Source organism: Electrona antarctica (assembly GCF_951216825.1).
Source record: "Electrona antarctica genome assembly, chromosome: 2".
Classification (NCBI taxonomy): Eukaryota; Metazoa; Chordata; class Actinopteri; order Myctophiformes; family Myctophidae; genus Electrona; species Electrona antarctica.
Genome location: NC_136807.1, coordinates 43,333,201 through 43,348,277, shown reverse-complemented (window position 1 = coordinate 43,348,277; position 15,077 = coordinate 43,333,201). Strand labels below are relative to the sequence as shown.

The 15,077-nt window shown below is 43.7% G+C and overlaps 1 protein-coding gene across 2 annotated transcripts in view; it reads right to left on the bottom strand.

Annotated features, from left to right (window-relative positions):
• The window catches only part of clstn1 (calsyntenin 1), a 324,752-nt gene that overhangs the window by 6,117 nt on the left and 303,558 nt on the right, over positions 1-15,077 (bottom strand). For both annotated transcript variants that reach the window (XM_079494725.1, XM_079494726.1), the window contains 10 exons: positions 12,882-13,003; positions 11,661-11,823; positions 10,638-10,688; positions 8,770-8,927; positions 7,869-8,017; positions 5,915-6,162; positions 3,154-3,324; positions 1,479-1,624; positions 1,010-1,145; positions 258-442 (listed from right to left, as the gene is read on the bottom strand). In XM_079494725.1, coding sequence (XP_079350851.1) covers positions 258-442; positions 1,010-1,145; positions 1,479-1,624; positions 3,154-3,324; positions 5,915-6,162; positions 7,869-8,017; positions 8,770-8,927; positions 10,638-10,688; positions 11,661-11,823; positions 12,882-13,003 — 1,529 coding nt within the window. The remainder of the gene's footprint in view (positions 1-257; positions 443-1,009; positions 1,146-1,478; positions 1,625-3,153; positions 3,325-5,914; positions 6,163-7,868; positions 8,018-8,769; positions 8,928-10,637; positions 10,689-11,660; positions 11,824-12,881; positions 13,004-15,077) is intronic.

The following is a 15,077-nucleotide window of genomic DNA, read 5'->3' as shown; positions in this document are numbered from 1 at the left end:
AAGGATTTTTATACATTTTTGAAAACTTGAAATGGGACATTCTGCATAACAAGTACTTTCTACATTTGGTACTTTAAGTACATTTTGATGCCAATAGATTTGTACTTTCACTCAATAAGTACATTTTGAATTCTGAACTTTTACTTACAGAGTAAACTTATATTTCTACATTGCAGTATTGATACTTTTACAATAAGTCAAATATTTGAGTCCTTTCTCCACCACGGGTCTGCAGCGAGGCGGTGCATTTGGTTTACCTCCATGGGGTTGACGGTGATGGTGAGCGCCGAGTCGTCCCAGTCCATCTCGTTCTCTTTGCCGCCCTCCGTGTCCCTCACGGTGCGCTGGTGGGCCGCGCGGATGCGGAACACGCCCAGGATGATCATGAACACCAGGAAGCTCACACACACAACGATGACAATGGTGGCTGCGCTGGGGACCACTGTGGGGCACAGCAGACACACACACATCACACACATCACACACACACACACACACACACACACACACACACACACACACACACACACACACACACACACACACACACACACACACACACACACACACACACACACACACACACAGATCGCAGGAGGGTATCGTTAGTTTCACTTCGCACAGCGACAAAAAACAAAGTCACTTCAACAATGTTCTCCAAATGAACATACATACAGTTCATTTTCCAAGTCATTGCCTGTAATTCTGTGCTAGGGGCTTTTTATGGCCATTAGTTGTGTTGCAGAGAGAGAGAGAGAGAGAGAGAGAGAGAGAGAGAGAGAGAGAGTACAAATGTATTCCATCGTGCGCCAGCACTAGAGCTAATGGGGTTTAAATGAACTGCAAAGGAATGCTTTTGGAGGCTCCAGTTGTGTGTGACTGTGCACGTGCATGTGCACGTGCGTGTGGCCTCTTTAAATACATTTTTTTTGGGTATTTTTTTTTTTTTTTCCTATAATAACATGCCCAAATTAGGGGATGCCAGGATGAAAGGTGGTTTGAAGCTCACCTGAGGCCTGGTGAGCGTTGACCAGGTTGTGTCCAGACAGGTCCACGGAGGCGTGGTGCACAGGGTTGATGAAGTTGGGCTGTGCCATGGCATTGTTAGCATGCTCCATGGGGTTGGCAGTGTGGATCACATTCACCTGAGGACGCACACATGTTTCACAATATGTTGAATGAGGACAATCTTACACATTCTGTTGGAAAAATGTATTATGATGAGTAAGCGTTCATATATTTCTGTTGACCCATTTAGGCCTGACGTAAAAAAAAAAAAAAACGTTCGCTCTGAAAGAATATATATATATTCAATGATTTGTGCCGCATTTTTACGAGTTTTCAAAAATAGCATTTTTAGTTTTATGCATCAATTTGTTTCTTTTGGTTCCTCTATTTCACCAGGTAAGGACACAATCTCTCTTGTACAAAGGTGACCAAGAAAAGGTCATGTCCGTCCGACGTCCGGCAATAAATACCTCGACTTTGAAGTCGTTGCTGACGTAGCGGCCGTTGAGTTCGGAGCACACCAGCTTGAACTTCCTGTCGAAGAGAGCCTCGGTGTGCCAGTTCTTGTAGCGGATCAGGTGCAGCACCAGCTCGTAGTTGGCCATGGTGTTGACGCCTATACCACACAGAGAGGAGGCACAGTCCATTTCATATTTACAATTTAGGCATTTTGCAGACGCTCTTAACCCATTCAGGCCTGACGTCGAAATTTTAAAAAAAAAGTTTTCTAAATCATGACAATTTTCGGAAAGATTTGAGGCACATTTTAACGATTTTTCAAAAATAGCAGACCTACAAGTTCATAGCGCGCCACTCGGTGGCGCGCTATGAGCTTGTAGATCTGCTATTTTTCAATAGCTAAATTATAACATAATGTTTAAAACGCTAACGCTAACGTGACATGGATGCGTTCCAGGTCTCAATGGATTAATCCAGAGCGATTTACAGTAAGCAAGAACAACACATGGTAATACATCAAATACATAGAAATAGTCATCAAGGATCAAACTAAGAAGCTAACATTGGTCTAACAGTAGAATATCTGTACAATGAACCTATGAGTATACACACTATAGAGTGCTATGTCTACATAATATGCTAGCTAAATTACATAAGTTTAGCCTTTGCATAATCACACATGAACAGGAGATACTACCAGCTGCAGATAATGCTATTTGACATACCTCAATTTACAATCAACTACAATTTAGGCATTCAGCAGACGCTCTTATCTAAAGTAACTTAAACGTTGTAAGATGGGACAACAAACAACAAGGTAAATAGTCACATGATAAACCGAGTGCAGAGAGAACAATGTAGTGCCTCAAATTAAATCAAAATACCAGGTAAACAAATGCCCATGTTGTGGGAAAGTACATTATATACCATGGGATTGCATGTTACTAAATAGGCTGATGAATATTCATGGGAAAGGAATTAAGGAGTGAACAGCTGCGAAATGGATTTAGTCTCATAGATCTTAAAAGATATTCGAGAATGTATGAGTACGAGTAGGCACTGCAATTGTGTGCATGTGCTAGCATAACATTTTGAATATGGTTATGGGGTGGTGAATTGATGGGATTAGATAAACCCATTCTATGCGGTCGTCTTCGCTCACAGCAGGATACAACTGTAAGCTCGTCATGTTCATCCTCAGCGTATGTGTGTCTGGATGTTCTTTACAGTTGTTCATTATATGGGGATACATCATTTATCCCATTAAAACCTGGAATGCATCTGTGTCACTTTAGCTTTTAACCACTTTTAACCATTATTTTATACTTTAGCTATTGAAAAATGGCAGATATACAAGATCATTACAAGCTTGTAGATCTGCTATTTTTGAAAAATCATGAAAATGTGTAGAAAAATCTTTGAATATATATTCGTTCACACACAGTGAACATTTTGAACTCAAATCTTTTCTTCCGGGGCGTTTCCCTGAAACAACATATTTTCAGATGGGGGGTCCGGCGACCAAACACATAATATTTGGGGGTCTGACACTGACATAGAAACATAGTTTTTTTTTCCTCCAGAAAACTGTCAGGATTTGTATAGTGTGCTCTCGGGTCTCAGGGGGTTATGGTACAGTGTCTGGCTGGCCTAGCACAGGCCTAACGATGAGTGTACCGTACGTACCGGTGATGACCAGGCCCAGGTTGGACGAGCTCATCTCCAGACCACGCTGCTGCAGCTGGGACAGCTCCACCTCCAGGCTCTCGTGCTCGCCGTCCAGCTCGTCTCCGATGGCCGCCACCTCGCACGTGTCCAGGTTGTGCATGATCTCCTCCGACACCACCGTCTCTTGAACTGGACGGACCCGCGGGAGAGAGGACAAGAAAGCCATTTAGTCAGGGATGAGGAGTAGTTGCAGAGGGCTCACTGGCCAGGCTGGGTTTGAGACTTATTTTATTGTATTTATGTATTTATTTATTTATTCGCACAATAAAAACAGTACAAAAAGCATTATTATTATTATTATTATTATCATTATTAAAAGAGAAAAATAAGCGCAGGTGAGAAAAGAAACCCATAAAGGGCTTATACATGGTTCTCACCTAAAATAATAAACAAATAGTAAGTTAGACAAAGTAATCAAACATAAGGGTATGTCAAACAACAAATACACTTGTGTGCAGTTGAATGTGTGCGTCTGTGAGTCTGTGCGTGAGTGTGCGTAAGTGTATGCGTGTCTGTGTAGTGGAGAGGCTTGATTCCGGAGTAAAGAAGCTCTGTCTTTAATGGAGAACTGGCTATGAGTGAGACTTGAGAATATGGATGGACTGGTAGCTCTTTGGGCCCAGTTTCACATGCACACAGACAGTTTCACATGCACACAGACAGTTTCACATGCACACAGACAGTTTCACATGCACACAGACAGTTTCACATGCACACAGACAGTTTCGCATGCACACAGACAGACACAGTATAAGCTTTCCTTGAGTACACGATGCCAAATGTTGGGCAAAGTTTCAGCCTGTGTCAGAGACCCCTTCTTCTATTATCAAATGAAATTGGCAGTGTGCACAAGACATTGTGGCGCTGATCGGTCCAGCGCTTTGCGAGATTATCTCAGAAAACACAGACAGACCGACCCTCCTACACACAGCTAGACCCCTGCAGATCCACAGCGTAATAAAAGATGATCATATAGTCAGCTGGTGTAAAGCAAACTCTCCCCTGTGACAGCGTGTGTTCTTTTATTGCGGCGCACATTACATCTTTATTAAGATGTATTTGTGCCATTAGCATCTTCTGGCTCTAGTCTACGCTACAGGAACTCCTATAATGGATTCCTTGTGTGCCTGTTTGTTTGCAGGCGGTCTGATTACAGCTCCTTGCTCGCCGTCCGGTGGAGAGCACGAGTTCATTATGTCAAGAGACGTGGAGCAGGACTTTAACCATTTGAACCCAAGCTTTCACAATCATTTTGTCGTTGTTTTTTGTGAGCTTGTATAACTCCATTTTTTAGGGTTTTGATTATAATTATTTTGCATAAATCGATGCTATTGAACACCCTTTATGTCTGTGTAATGGTTAAAAAAATATTGAACCAATGAAAAGTAGTAAAAAGTGCTTTAGACAAAACCTCTTAACTCCATTGGACCCTCAAACTGTCTCCTAAAGCAGCTAACTCCATCACCTCTCCCCATGATGCAAGTAATTGACAATACCGGTATATCAATTCACAACACCAACTTTGATGAGGCAGTATTGCATTGCTTTAAAAATATAAGGTTTTCTTCATTTCCTGAAAAAGGAACATTTTGGAGTCAAGTGGTTTCTTCCCGACAGCAGAGATATTACAGCTTGTAGATTCTATTTTTGGTGAAGATATTTAGTATAGTATCCCCTAGGAATACGATCAGCTAAGTACCGGGGCCCATGGGAACACAGTCTTGGGCCTAGTATTGGGAATACGGTCAACTGAGTATAGGGTTTTTAACTGTGTTTAAGCCCCTTTGTCCCATATGGCCTGTTGTTCAGCAAAGTACTTGCTCTTCCTATGTACAGTAACCCCCCCCCCCCCCCTACTTCTATTCTCTGCCCTGGCCTCTCCCTGCCTCGCCTCACCTCATATAGAGGCCAGACAGATGGCACGGCTGGTCAAATGTCCCCTTCCCCACAGAGTCTGTAGTAAACAACTCCTCCCTCTATCCATCTCTCTCTCTCCCTCCCTTTTTTCCAATCCCTTGCTCCCCCATGTCTTAATCCTCTGCGTTCAGTGTCTCTATAACCTCTCTCTACTGTACGTATATTATCCACTGTGCCTATAAGGGAGCCATTCCACCGTGGAGTCGTTCCACCATCACAGTAACTCAACTAAGGGATATTTCCCCTCAAGGTACAAACGTTAAGAAGATCAGGAATGTATAGCATGCAGGTGTTCATAAAAATCGCATGTACAGTACATACAGGTAACTGCTGTTCGGCACAAATATTGTATCTCTAGATTTCATTTTTATTTTTATTTTTTTATAAATGGATGACCTACTTTATACTTTATCATATGACAATGTCACGCCAAAAGTAGCCTTAAATAACAGATCTGCAAGTTTTTAAATGTGTGAATTATTGCCTTTCGGCTGCCGTGTTAAGTGGTCAGATGGGTGGACCGTGTGCATTTTCAGAACATGTTTATTTTAATAATCATTATCAATCGATTGTGTTCCGGCTTGGATCACTGCAGCTAAGACAGTATTCCTATTGATCCGTATCACAATTAATCATCTGTATCATCTTTTCTTTGTTTGGTAAAATGGTAGGCGAAATAATATAAGCTTTTTGATCACAATTGTTTTATATTACTGTAGGAGCGGAGTTACAACAACATTGTCTCTAGTTCCTGTAGCTTTGTGGTTGCACCTCCCATTGTGTGCGTTTCCCAAACCCTTACCCGTGGGGTCGTCCTCAGCGACCTCTGGCTCGGCGGCCTCGGCTGCCTCTGCGTCGACCTCGCGGGTGATGGTGCTCACGATGCGGAGCTCGGGGAACAGCGTCACGCCCTCCTGGCTCTCGAACTCGGCGGCGCTGCGGGCGAAGTGGTCGATGCCGCTCAGGCTGATTTTGGGCTCCTCGGGCCGCAGAACCATGACGTAGCCCTCGGCGTCCGGCACCGAAACGCACGCGTCCTCGTTGAAGCACCTGAGGGGACGACATGAGGTTTACCTTCAAGTTCCAATAGCGTGGATATTAGTCTCGTCCCTCTCAGTATTACATTTTTTGCCCTAGTAGTAGCCGGCAGTGTAAAACAAGCGCTCCCTCAAAGATTGTGTTCTACGGACACAATATTAGCCTACGGTCTCCCCTTGGCTACAAATGCAACCGTTACGCTAAAAAGTTCATTTTAACTAAGATATTCGATAGAAATTCATTATTATTATTATATATTTTTTAAATATTTAGCCAGTACGAGCACAAATGTTCAAATGTACTGCTGCTATGATGGCATCCGTCTTTGTTGTGAAAAAGGAACGAATCTCTTGTCCCGCTCCATATTTGCCTACTGGGCCCTGGTTGACTATAGCCTGGTTCCAGTCGAATCTGGATGGCCCATCACCACGTCGGGTCTGTGAAGTCCTCCCAAAATTGAGAGGGGCCAGACTTGATCTGCCTGGGGCAATATGCATTGCAAAAGCAGATGAAGGCTGGCTACTCACCACAAAGTGGAATTGGCATCAGTGTATTTTTGCAAAAACACAACAGATGCAGACAATAAATACAAATAATATTTGACTATTGCACCCAGTGAAGCACATCGTCAATGAGCTGGCAGCAGGGATGCAAATCTAAACTACAAGTTTTTAGGGGCAAAGTGAAGTTTTGCTTTTATTGTTCTCAATATGAATAATGTTCTGCAACTCTTTTCCCAGAATGCAATACCACTGCAGCAGGGCGGCCCCCATGCTGTGCAGCTGTGCATGAATGTACTTCTCTTTGTTCTCCACACTACAGTCTTGTGAACAGTGGTGGAAGAAACCCTCCCATTTTGTTTTACTTAAGTAAAAGTAGCAATACAACAATGTAGAAATACTCTGTTATAAATAAAAGTCCTTTGTATTAAAATTTTGACTTGGAAATGGAAATAGTTTCCACCACTGCTTGTGAATAATGCATTCTCGGGTGCCGTGGATGTCAACACTGTACTAACACACCGAGCCAAGGACAATAAGATAAAGAATTTGAAATGTTAGAACACAGCTTCTTCTTATATTATCTACCTTGGCGTTTCCCTCAAGCTGCTGTGTGCATTCCTTTTGTAGCAGCATTAACCGGCTCAGAAACACCTGCCCTCCATTTTACCTCTATATATATATATTTATATATATTGTATAATTGATTTAGTTGCAGGAACTGCAGGAACCTTCACAAGCTCGTCTGCTGACCTCGACTCACAGATGCAGTTAAAGCACAGAGCGAGCCAGGGTCTAATACCGTTGCTGCTTCCACGTGATCTTGGACGTCATGCTGATGATGACGTCACAATGACACTGTGATGTCCTATCGACGTCCAAATATCGAGTTATTTGCCTCGCCGTTGATTTCTGGTATAAATATATATAATCTGTGATGGCATTTTCTTGGCCTACTGCCAGTTTACATGCCCAGACTATAGGTTTCATGGGGTTAAATCAGTACTTCTCAAAGTGGGGTCAGCTATTTGAAAATATAGCCTATTTACAAGCTCACAACACCGTGAGCTGATTATTTTTTTTAAAATAATTTTAACAACACAAAACCTGTATGGGGGTCCATATCAAAACTAAATTCAGACGGTGGTCCGCGGCCAAATACATATTAATTTGGGCGTCCTTGACTGTGTTATAAATGTGGCTCTGTGGCTTACTTACTTGAGCGTGGTGGAGACGCGGAGGTGTCTGATGCCGGGCGTGGGGAACTGGCGTGAGTTCAGGTAGGAGATGTGCTGCATGACCTTATCGAAGGCGTCGATGTCATCGCCCTCCACCGTCAGAGAGGACTGGTTGGGGTTGAACTCCACCTGAGGAATGAACATCAATGGGTTGCTTATGGGAGGATCTTCTTTATATTTATATGTATCTATATGTTTAGGTAAATAAAATGGTGCATTTATATAGCGCCTTTATCCAAGGCGCTTTATATCAATCAATCAATTTCACACACATTCATATACCAATGGCGGCGGAAACCATGCAAGGCACCAACCAGCACATCAGGAGCAATTTGGGGTTCAGTGTCTTGCTCAAGGACACTTCGACACTAACTCTGGGAGAGCCCGGGTTCGAGCTGGCAACCTTGCAGTTACCATCCAGCCACTCTACCCCTGAGCCACCGCCGCCCCCGGTGTCATAATACCGTATAACAGTGGTTCTCAACCTTTATTGAATCAGGGCCCACTTAACGCTGAATCAAGGCCTACTTAACACGGCAGCCGCATTGACTGATTGTGTTCCACCTCAGATCAATGGAACTAACATAGTAGTAGGACTAGCGGCACTCACTGTACGTACACCCTTCCAATAAGAATGTCTCCGTGTTCATTCAAGGGTACATTGTGTTCCATCTAAATCACACTCAGTCAAATCCTGAGTGTTCCTTTAAACCCCGAGTGTACAAATGGAGCAACTCTACAAATTCCATGTGTACAGTACACTCTCTGAGTTAAACTCAGGAATTCACACAGTGTGTCAGTCTGAGCCTGAGGCGTCCGGTTGCTGAGTGTGTGTGTGTGGCCCATATAGGGTCTCTGGAGTGGCGCGGTGTCGTGCTCACCTTGACGGCTGAAGCCACCTCCTCAGGCAGCTGCACATCCAGGCCCTCCTTGCAGGTGTACAGGCAGTCGATCACCTTCTTGTTCTCCAGCTTGCCAGAACGGATCATGAGCCCTGCGAGATTCCCGCGGAAAAACTGGGCCATGCGAGCGTTGCCGCCTGAACACACCGGAATGAACGGAATGGGGAAGGTATAACACACACACACACACACACACACAGAAAAGAAACACATAGTCAGTCAGGCGTACAATGTGCGGTTTTGACCTTTTCTGAGCCAGCGATTCAAGCATGCCGTCTCAATGTGCAAAGCCGGTGTGACTGGTGCTCATGCAAGTTAGAATATATGCCCTTACAAGGTACAAGGCCTGGGGCCCAGATAGTATGAGTGAGTGAGAGTCAGAGAGAAAAAGAGAGAGAGAGAGAGAGAGAGAAGGTTGACGGATGACTTGATGCAGGCCTTCAGCCACATGCAACACCAGCCATAACATGGTGTTTGGTAACACCATGTTTCTTTACAGCCTTGCTGTGGGGGTTTGAACAGGCAAAATTAAACCCGAGGAGAAGTGGGGAAAAAAATGCTGTTGTGAAATGTCGAATCCCATTTATTCAACGTGACCTGAACCACTTATCGAATCAGTCTGGTACTTTTCTGTTTCAGTGAACCTTGTTATTTCAGTGCTGTGAGCTACCCCTGTGCTGTGAGCTACCCTGTGCTGTGTTCTGTGTAGGTGAGAAAGTCGTGCAGGGGAATGGAGCTGTGCCGAAACACGACGAGCATAGGTCTGCATCACTGCAGAGACCGTGACAAATCTGGCCGCCCGCATCTCAAGGTTAACACAGTCATCCAGCTGAGCCGTGGGTGTGCGTGTGTGCGTGCGTGCGTGCGTGCGTGCGTGCGTGCGTGTGTGTGTGTGGCTGAGCGTGTGTGTGTGTGTGTGTGTGTGTGTGTGTGTGTGTGGGGGTGTGTGTGTGTGTGTGTGTGTGTGTGTGTGTGTGTGTGTGTGTGTGAGGCTGAGCGTGTGTGTGTGTGTGTGTGTGTGGCTGAGCGTGTGTGTGTGTGTGTGTGTGTGTGTGTGTGTGTGTGTGTGTGTGTGTGTGTGTGCGGGGTGGGTGTGAGGCTACTGCTGTGGTCTTGTTATGTGATACGGAGGAGATGGTGCATATCACACCAAGGTCATGCTCTGAAAGAGGAGACAGACATGCCCAAACACTGCAGCCAGTTCAGGGGTTTGAGCTCAATTTATGTCTATTTATGTTCTGGGCTTGTATCGGGAATCGAGAGCGTCTGAACTGTCTGATTGGCTGAATGGAGATAAAACTGCATCATGTTTATGGAGAGCAGAGCAAATGAAAGAATGAAAACAAGGGGTGTGTGTGTGTGTGTGTGTGTGTGTGTGTGTGTGTGTGTGTGTGTGTGTGTGTGTGTGTGTGTGTGTGTGTGTGTGTGTGTGTGTGTGTGTGTGTGTGTGTGTGTGTGTGTAGACAGCAAAACTGAGGCAGGCAATAAGGAAACAACAATGAATCCACTAATCCATACTGCATCATGCTGCGATGGGGTTACAGAGGACAGAATCGTGCCGCTAGAATGGACCGGAGTCATTCTAGAATGGACCGGAGTCATTCTAGAATGGACCGGAGTCATTCTAGAATGGACCGGAGTCATTCTAGAATGACTCTGGACCGGAGTCATTCTAGAATGGACCGGAGTCATTCTAGAATGACTCCGGACCGGAGTCATTCTAGAATGGACCGGAGTCATTGAAAGTGAAAAATGTCATGAGGATGCAGTTAGGATGGAGGGACGGACATCATGGACAAATGGACAAATGGACATTATCTGAGGAATAAGCGAAAGACTTGAGCAACCTGGAGCGGGCTCAGAGACTGTCTCAGTGTCATTGTCATGTCCTGAGTTGTCTGTAGGGGGTAGAGACAAAGAAGAGCGGGGACAGACAGGGAGGAGAGTTGAGGATTTGAAGAACAAACCAAGATATGACACAAGGAGGTCACATCAATGCATCATCCAAGAATCCTCTAGCATGGAGGGAGTTAATACTGTACTTGGACAATAGCATACACAGAACATTTACAAATTAGGCATTTAGCAGACACTCTTAATCCAGAGCGATTTGCAGTAAGAAAGAACAACACATGGTAATACATCAAACACATAGAAATAGTCATCAAGGATCATAAGCAAGCTAAGAACCTATGAGTATACACTATAGAGTGCTATAGAGTGCTTATGTCTACATAAAATGCTATGTAAATTACATAAGTTTAGCCTTTGCATACGCCTGTAAGGTCGTCAAGGCTAGTGCAAGTGCTACGGCAAGTGCTACGGGCTAACATGGAGTCTGAAGAGGTGAGTTTTCAGACTACGGCGGAAGATTGGGAGTGAGTCTGTAGTTCTGATTTCAATGGGAAGTTCATTCCATAGTTTTGGAGCCAAAAGGGAGAAGAGTCTGGGACGCGTGGAGCGTTGTCCCGGCTGTTTTAGTGAAGGTTCTGCCAGCCTCCCTGTGTTGGCATTTGTGCAAACGTACCGATCAAAAGGAATAATAGGTGTACAGTAGGTAGTGTTTATTATCTCTGTTAGTATATAATCTGTATATATCTGTAATAACAAGCAGCAACAAAACGCGAGTCACAGAATCTTTGGAGAGAGAGACGACCATCATAACATTAATAACCACTCTCCAAACATTCACTTGCACTGTCAAATACTGAATGTTAATTTAACTCAGCGTCTACAAATGGAACCAAATGGTTCCTACTTTGAGATTCCTCCATATTGAAATGTTATAATTTCTTAGTTCTCAGTATTTCCCATGTCATCAAGATAATATCCCATCACAGCGGTCTACGCAGAACGTGTCAGATATGTACCTTGCCAGCAGGCGCCAATGGTGAGCTGGGACTCAATCCTGGAGGCGTGCAGGGGGTAGTCCTCTGTGACCAAGAAGGGCTCGAACGTGGTTCCGTCCACGAACAGAGTGACCGACGGCAGCTCCACGTTCACCACATAGTGATGCCACTCTTTGTCACACACCTGGGGGGACAAAGAGGGGGCGGGTGGGGCTCAGGTTATGATTTACATGGCTGTCAAGAAGCACAACAGCCTAAGAGGAGTACACTGTGTCCTTCAACAACGCTTCCAGCTTCCTCATAAAAGGCTCTCATAAACCACGTGGTTGGTTATGAAATAAAGTGTAGGACATTCCCCATGGTTTGTGGTCCATGTAGCCGGGTCATCATAAGGCAGTTGTTCTCAAGCTTCTTTTTTTTTGTTGTGCCGGACCACTCTCATATTTCGAACAATGGTCAAGGGCCACACAACCGCACCTCCCCACAATATATTATATGTTTATTTTATAAGAGGTTATAATACATTTCTATTTAATTAATAATAATATGTAATATTACTGATCTTACTGCTAGATTTCTACTTAATTGCACGTGGGTATCACACACTAAAAATAAAATTTGGTGGGCGACACCACCTGCGCAACAAAGTATATTTATCTGACTTAAATGTCATTATTTCATTTTAAGCTTTTACACACACTACGCCTGTTAGTTAAATTATTGTCTCACCCTTACGGATCCATTTGGTTTCAAGAGTTAAATAACTGTTAAACATCTGCATTAGTTAATTTACAAGAAGTCTACACAATTAGAGAATGTAGAAGAATTGTTATTTTGATCAACGTTTTCCTGTTGTCTCTCCTAATGGTACCAACATCAATACAGCATGGAATTGTGAATGTGGACAAAGGTTTTGGGTCTGAGAGTCTAAATCTCATCAAATGGTGGTCTGTGGCTCAAATGCCAAATAAATAATGGACCACCTTGATATGAAAAGGGTGGAAAAGCAGTGTGGTGCGGGACTAACCTGGTCCAGTTAAAGCAGTGTGGTGCGGGACTAACCTGGTCCAGTTTAAAGCAGTGTGGTGCGGGACTAACCTGGTCCAGTTAAAAGCAGTGTGGTGCGGGACTAACCTGGTCCAGTTAAAAGCAGTGTGGTGCGGGACTAACCTGGTCCAGTTAAAAGCAGTGTGGTGCGGGACTAACCTGGTCCAGTTAAAAGCAGTGTGGTACGGGACTAACCTGGTCCAGTTTCCAGTGGAACTCGGCTGGTTTGTAGTTCTCTGCCTCTGACGGCTCTTGGCGTAGCAGCAGGATCAGACGGCAGTTGTGCACGTACAGAGAGTAGTGGTGTCTGTTCATCTCTGCAGAGGAAAGAAAACTCCTTCAAATATGTGTTCAAAACACAACATCTTCAAGTGGAAAGTGGTTTTGTTTTAAAAGTTAACTAGACAAAGGGAGCTAAATGAAATGTAATGTAGAGCAAACACAGGTGGAGGGCTTCTATAGAGCCCTGGGAGTCCAGTCAAGTTAGTCAACAGTCCAGTTTAAGTGGTTAATAAGTCCATTTGGTCTTACTCAGCCAAGACTTTTGTTAGTTGATGCGTTGTTTTCTGTGCTTTATCCATAAACATCTCCGATATAGTCCTTAATTATAAACTTGGTTATAACCCTTTATTACACGGCTTGGTTGAATGCTTGATTCTGATTGGTCAATCGCCGAATTCAGTGGTGTGTTATTTTTGGATAATGACCGCTCCGCTCTATAACAGGCCGCTGTCTAATCAAAGGCTCGGAGCACCTGGCTGCAGCCGCGGCGCTGCTTGGATTTTATGCTGTACCCAACATGACAGCCATGTAAACTAACACACAATGTCATTTAACTAAACAACATGCGTTCAATAATGTTTTTGAAAACATTTGAAGCGAGAAATAGACGATGTTCTAACCCCGAATCTATCAACAATGACCACGCAGCCATACATAATCCCTTACTTACCATTGTGCCAGTCTATAGAGCGTCGCAGTCACGCCCCCTGTCATGACGATGCCAGGCCCAGGAAATTAATCCCATGTCCCATAGACATGGGAGTATTTATTTAAAGACGGTTACGCCGCGGACAAAGCCAACTCCAGTCTTGACAAATCATGACAATAAACACAATATTTTCCTCATAGACTTTTCAGAAAGTATTTATTTAAAGACTGTTACGCCGCGGACAAAGCCAACTAAACACAATGTTTTGGGCCAAACAAAGAATTAGAAAGTAGAAAAAAACGGCAGGTTACAACACTTTTTTTGTTGTTTTTCTTCTTTGTAATTGTTTGTTTGGCCCAAAACATTGTGTTTAGTTGGCTTTGTCCGCGGCGTAACAGTCTTTAAATAAATACTTTCTGAAAAGTCTATGAGGAAAATGAACGGAGAATCATTTCCTGGGCCCTGGTAGGGGGCGGGACTGCGACGCTCTATAGCTTAACCAATAGCCATTGTTACATCAACATTAGAATGTAAAGCTGTAAACCAACCCTGGGAAAGGCATGGTCTCGCAGCATGATTAAAGAATTTCTTAAATTTGTTGAGTAAGTCAAATTGGTCGACTACTAGTCGTTGTGCATTCTGTTGTGGACTGCCAGTTTTCAAATCAAACCGGATCCTGTCAAAACCCACAGTTCAAAGAAGTCAAACCAGTACAACCACATTCAGTTCCCATTGTGCACAGTTTGGGATTAGACTGCACTTACGGCAGACAGAAATGGCTGACGTTTTGAGTCAGCCATAATACATAACTAAACATGTAATTGTGCACAAAATGTCCTAGATATTAATGTGCAGAAAAACAGGCTGGATATGGGGTCATACATTACACTGAGGTCAAGTGAATGGAGACTTATGGCCCAGGGCACAGCGATCCTGATGTAATCCTTCTTATATAAGCAGTGGGAGATCTGCTGATGAGCCCACACACCCACCCCCACACACCAACACAACACATGCACAGAGATTGCACATGTGACAACACACTACACAAAATAATCCGAATATATATATATATATATATATATATATATATTGATTCTGCATTGAAACTAGCAGAAAGTAAATGACAATGTTTTAGATGTCTTTACTAGCGTTGCCAAAGCATATTAATGAATGGAAGCCTGAGGGTGGGTGCATGATGTCTTTATTAGCAAGTTATTCTCAGACACCATATGTGCTGGATTCATTAGTTGAAAATTGAAATGTCCCTAGTGTGATACTTACAGCACATTCACGTGCCAGAATGAAATAAACAGGATGCTCTCAGAACAAAGACCCTCTGTTATGTGATGGCTTGCATTTACAATGCAGCACAAAAGCATCAAGGTGTGTAGCGTGTATCGTTGTGTAGCGTTTAGCGTTGTGCCTATAAATATCAAATATAGAGGTTGAAGACTGTT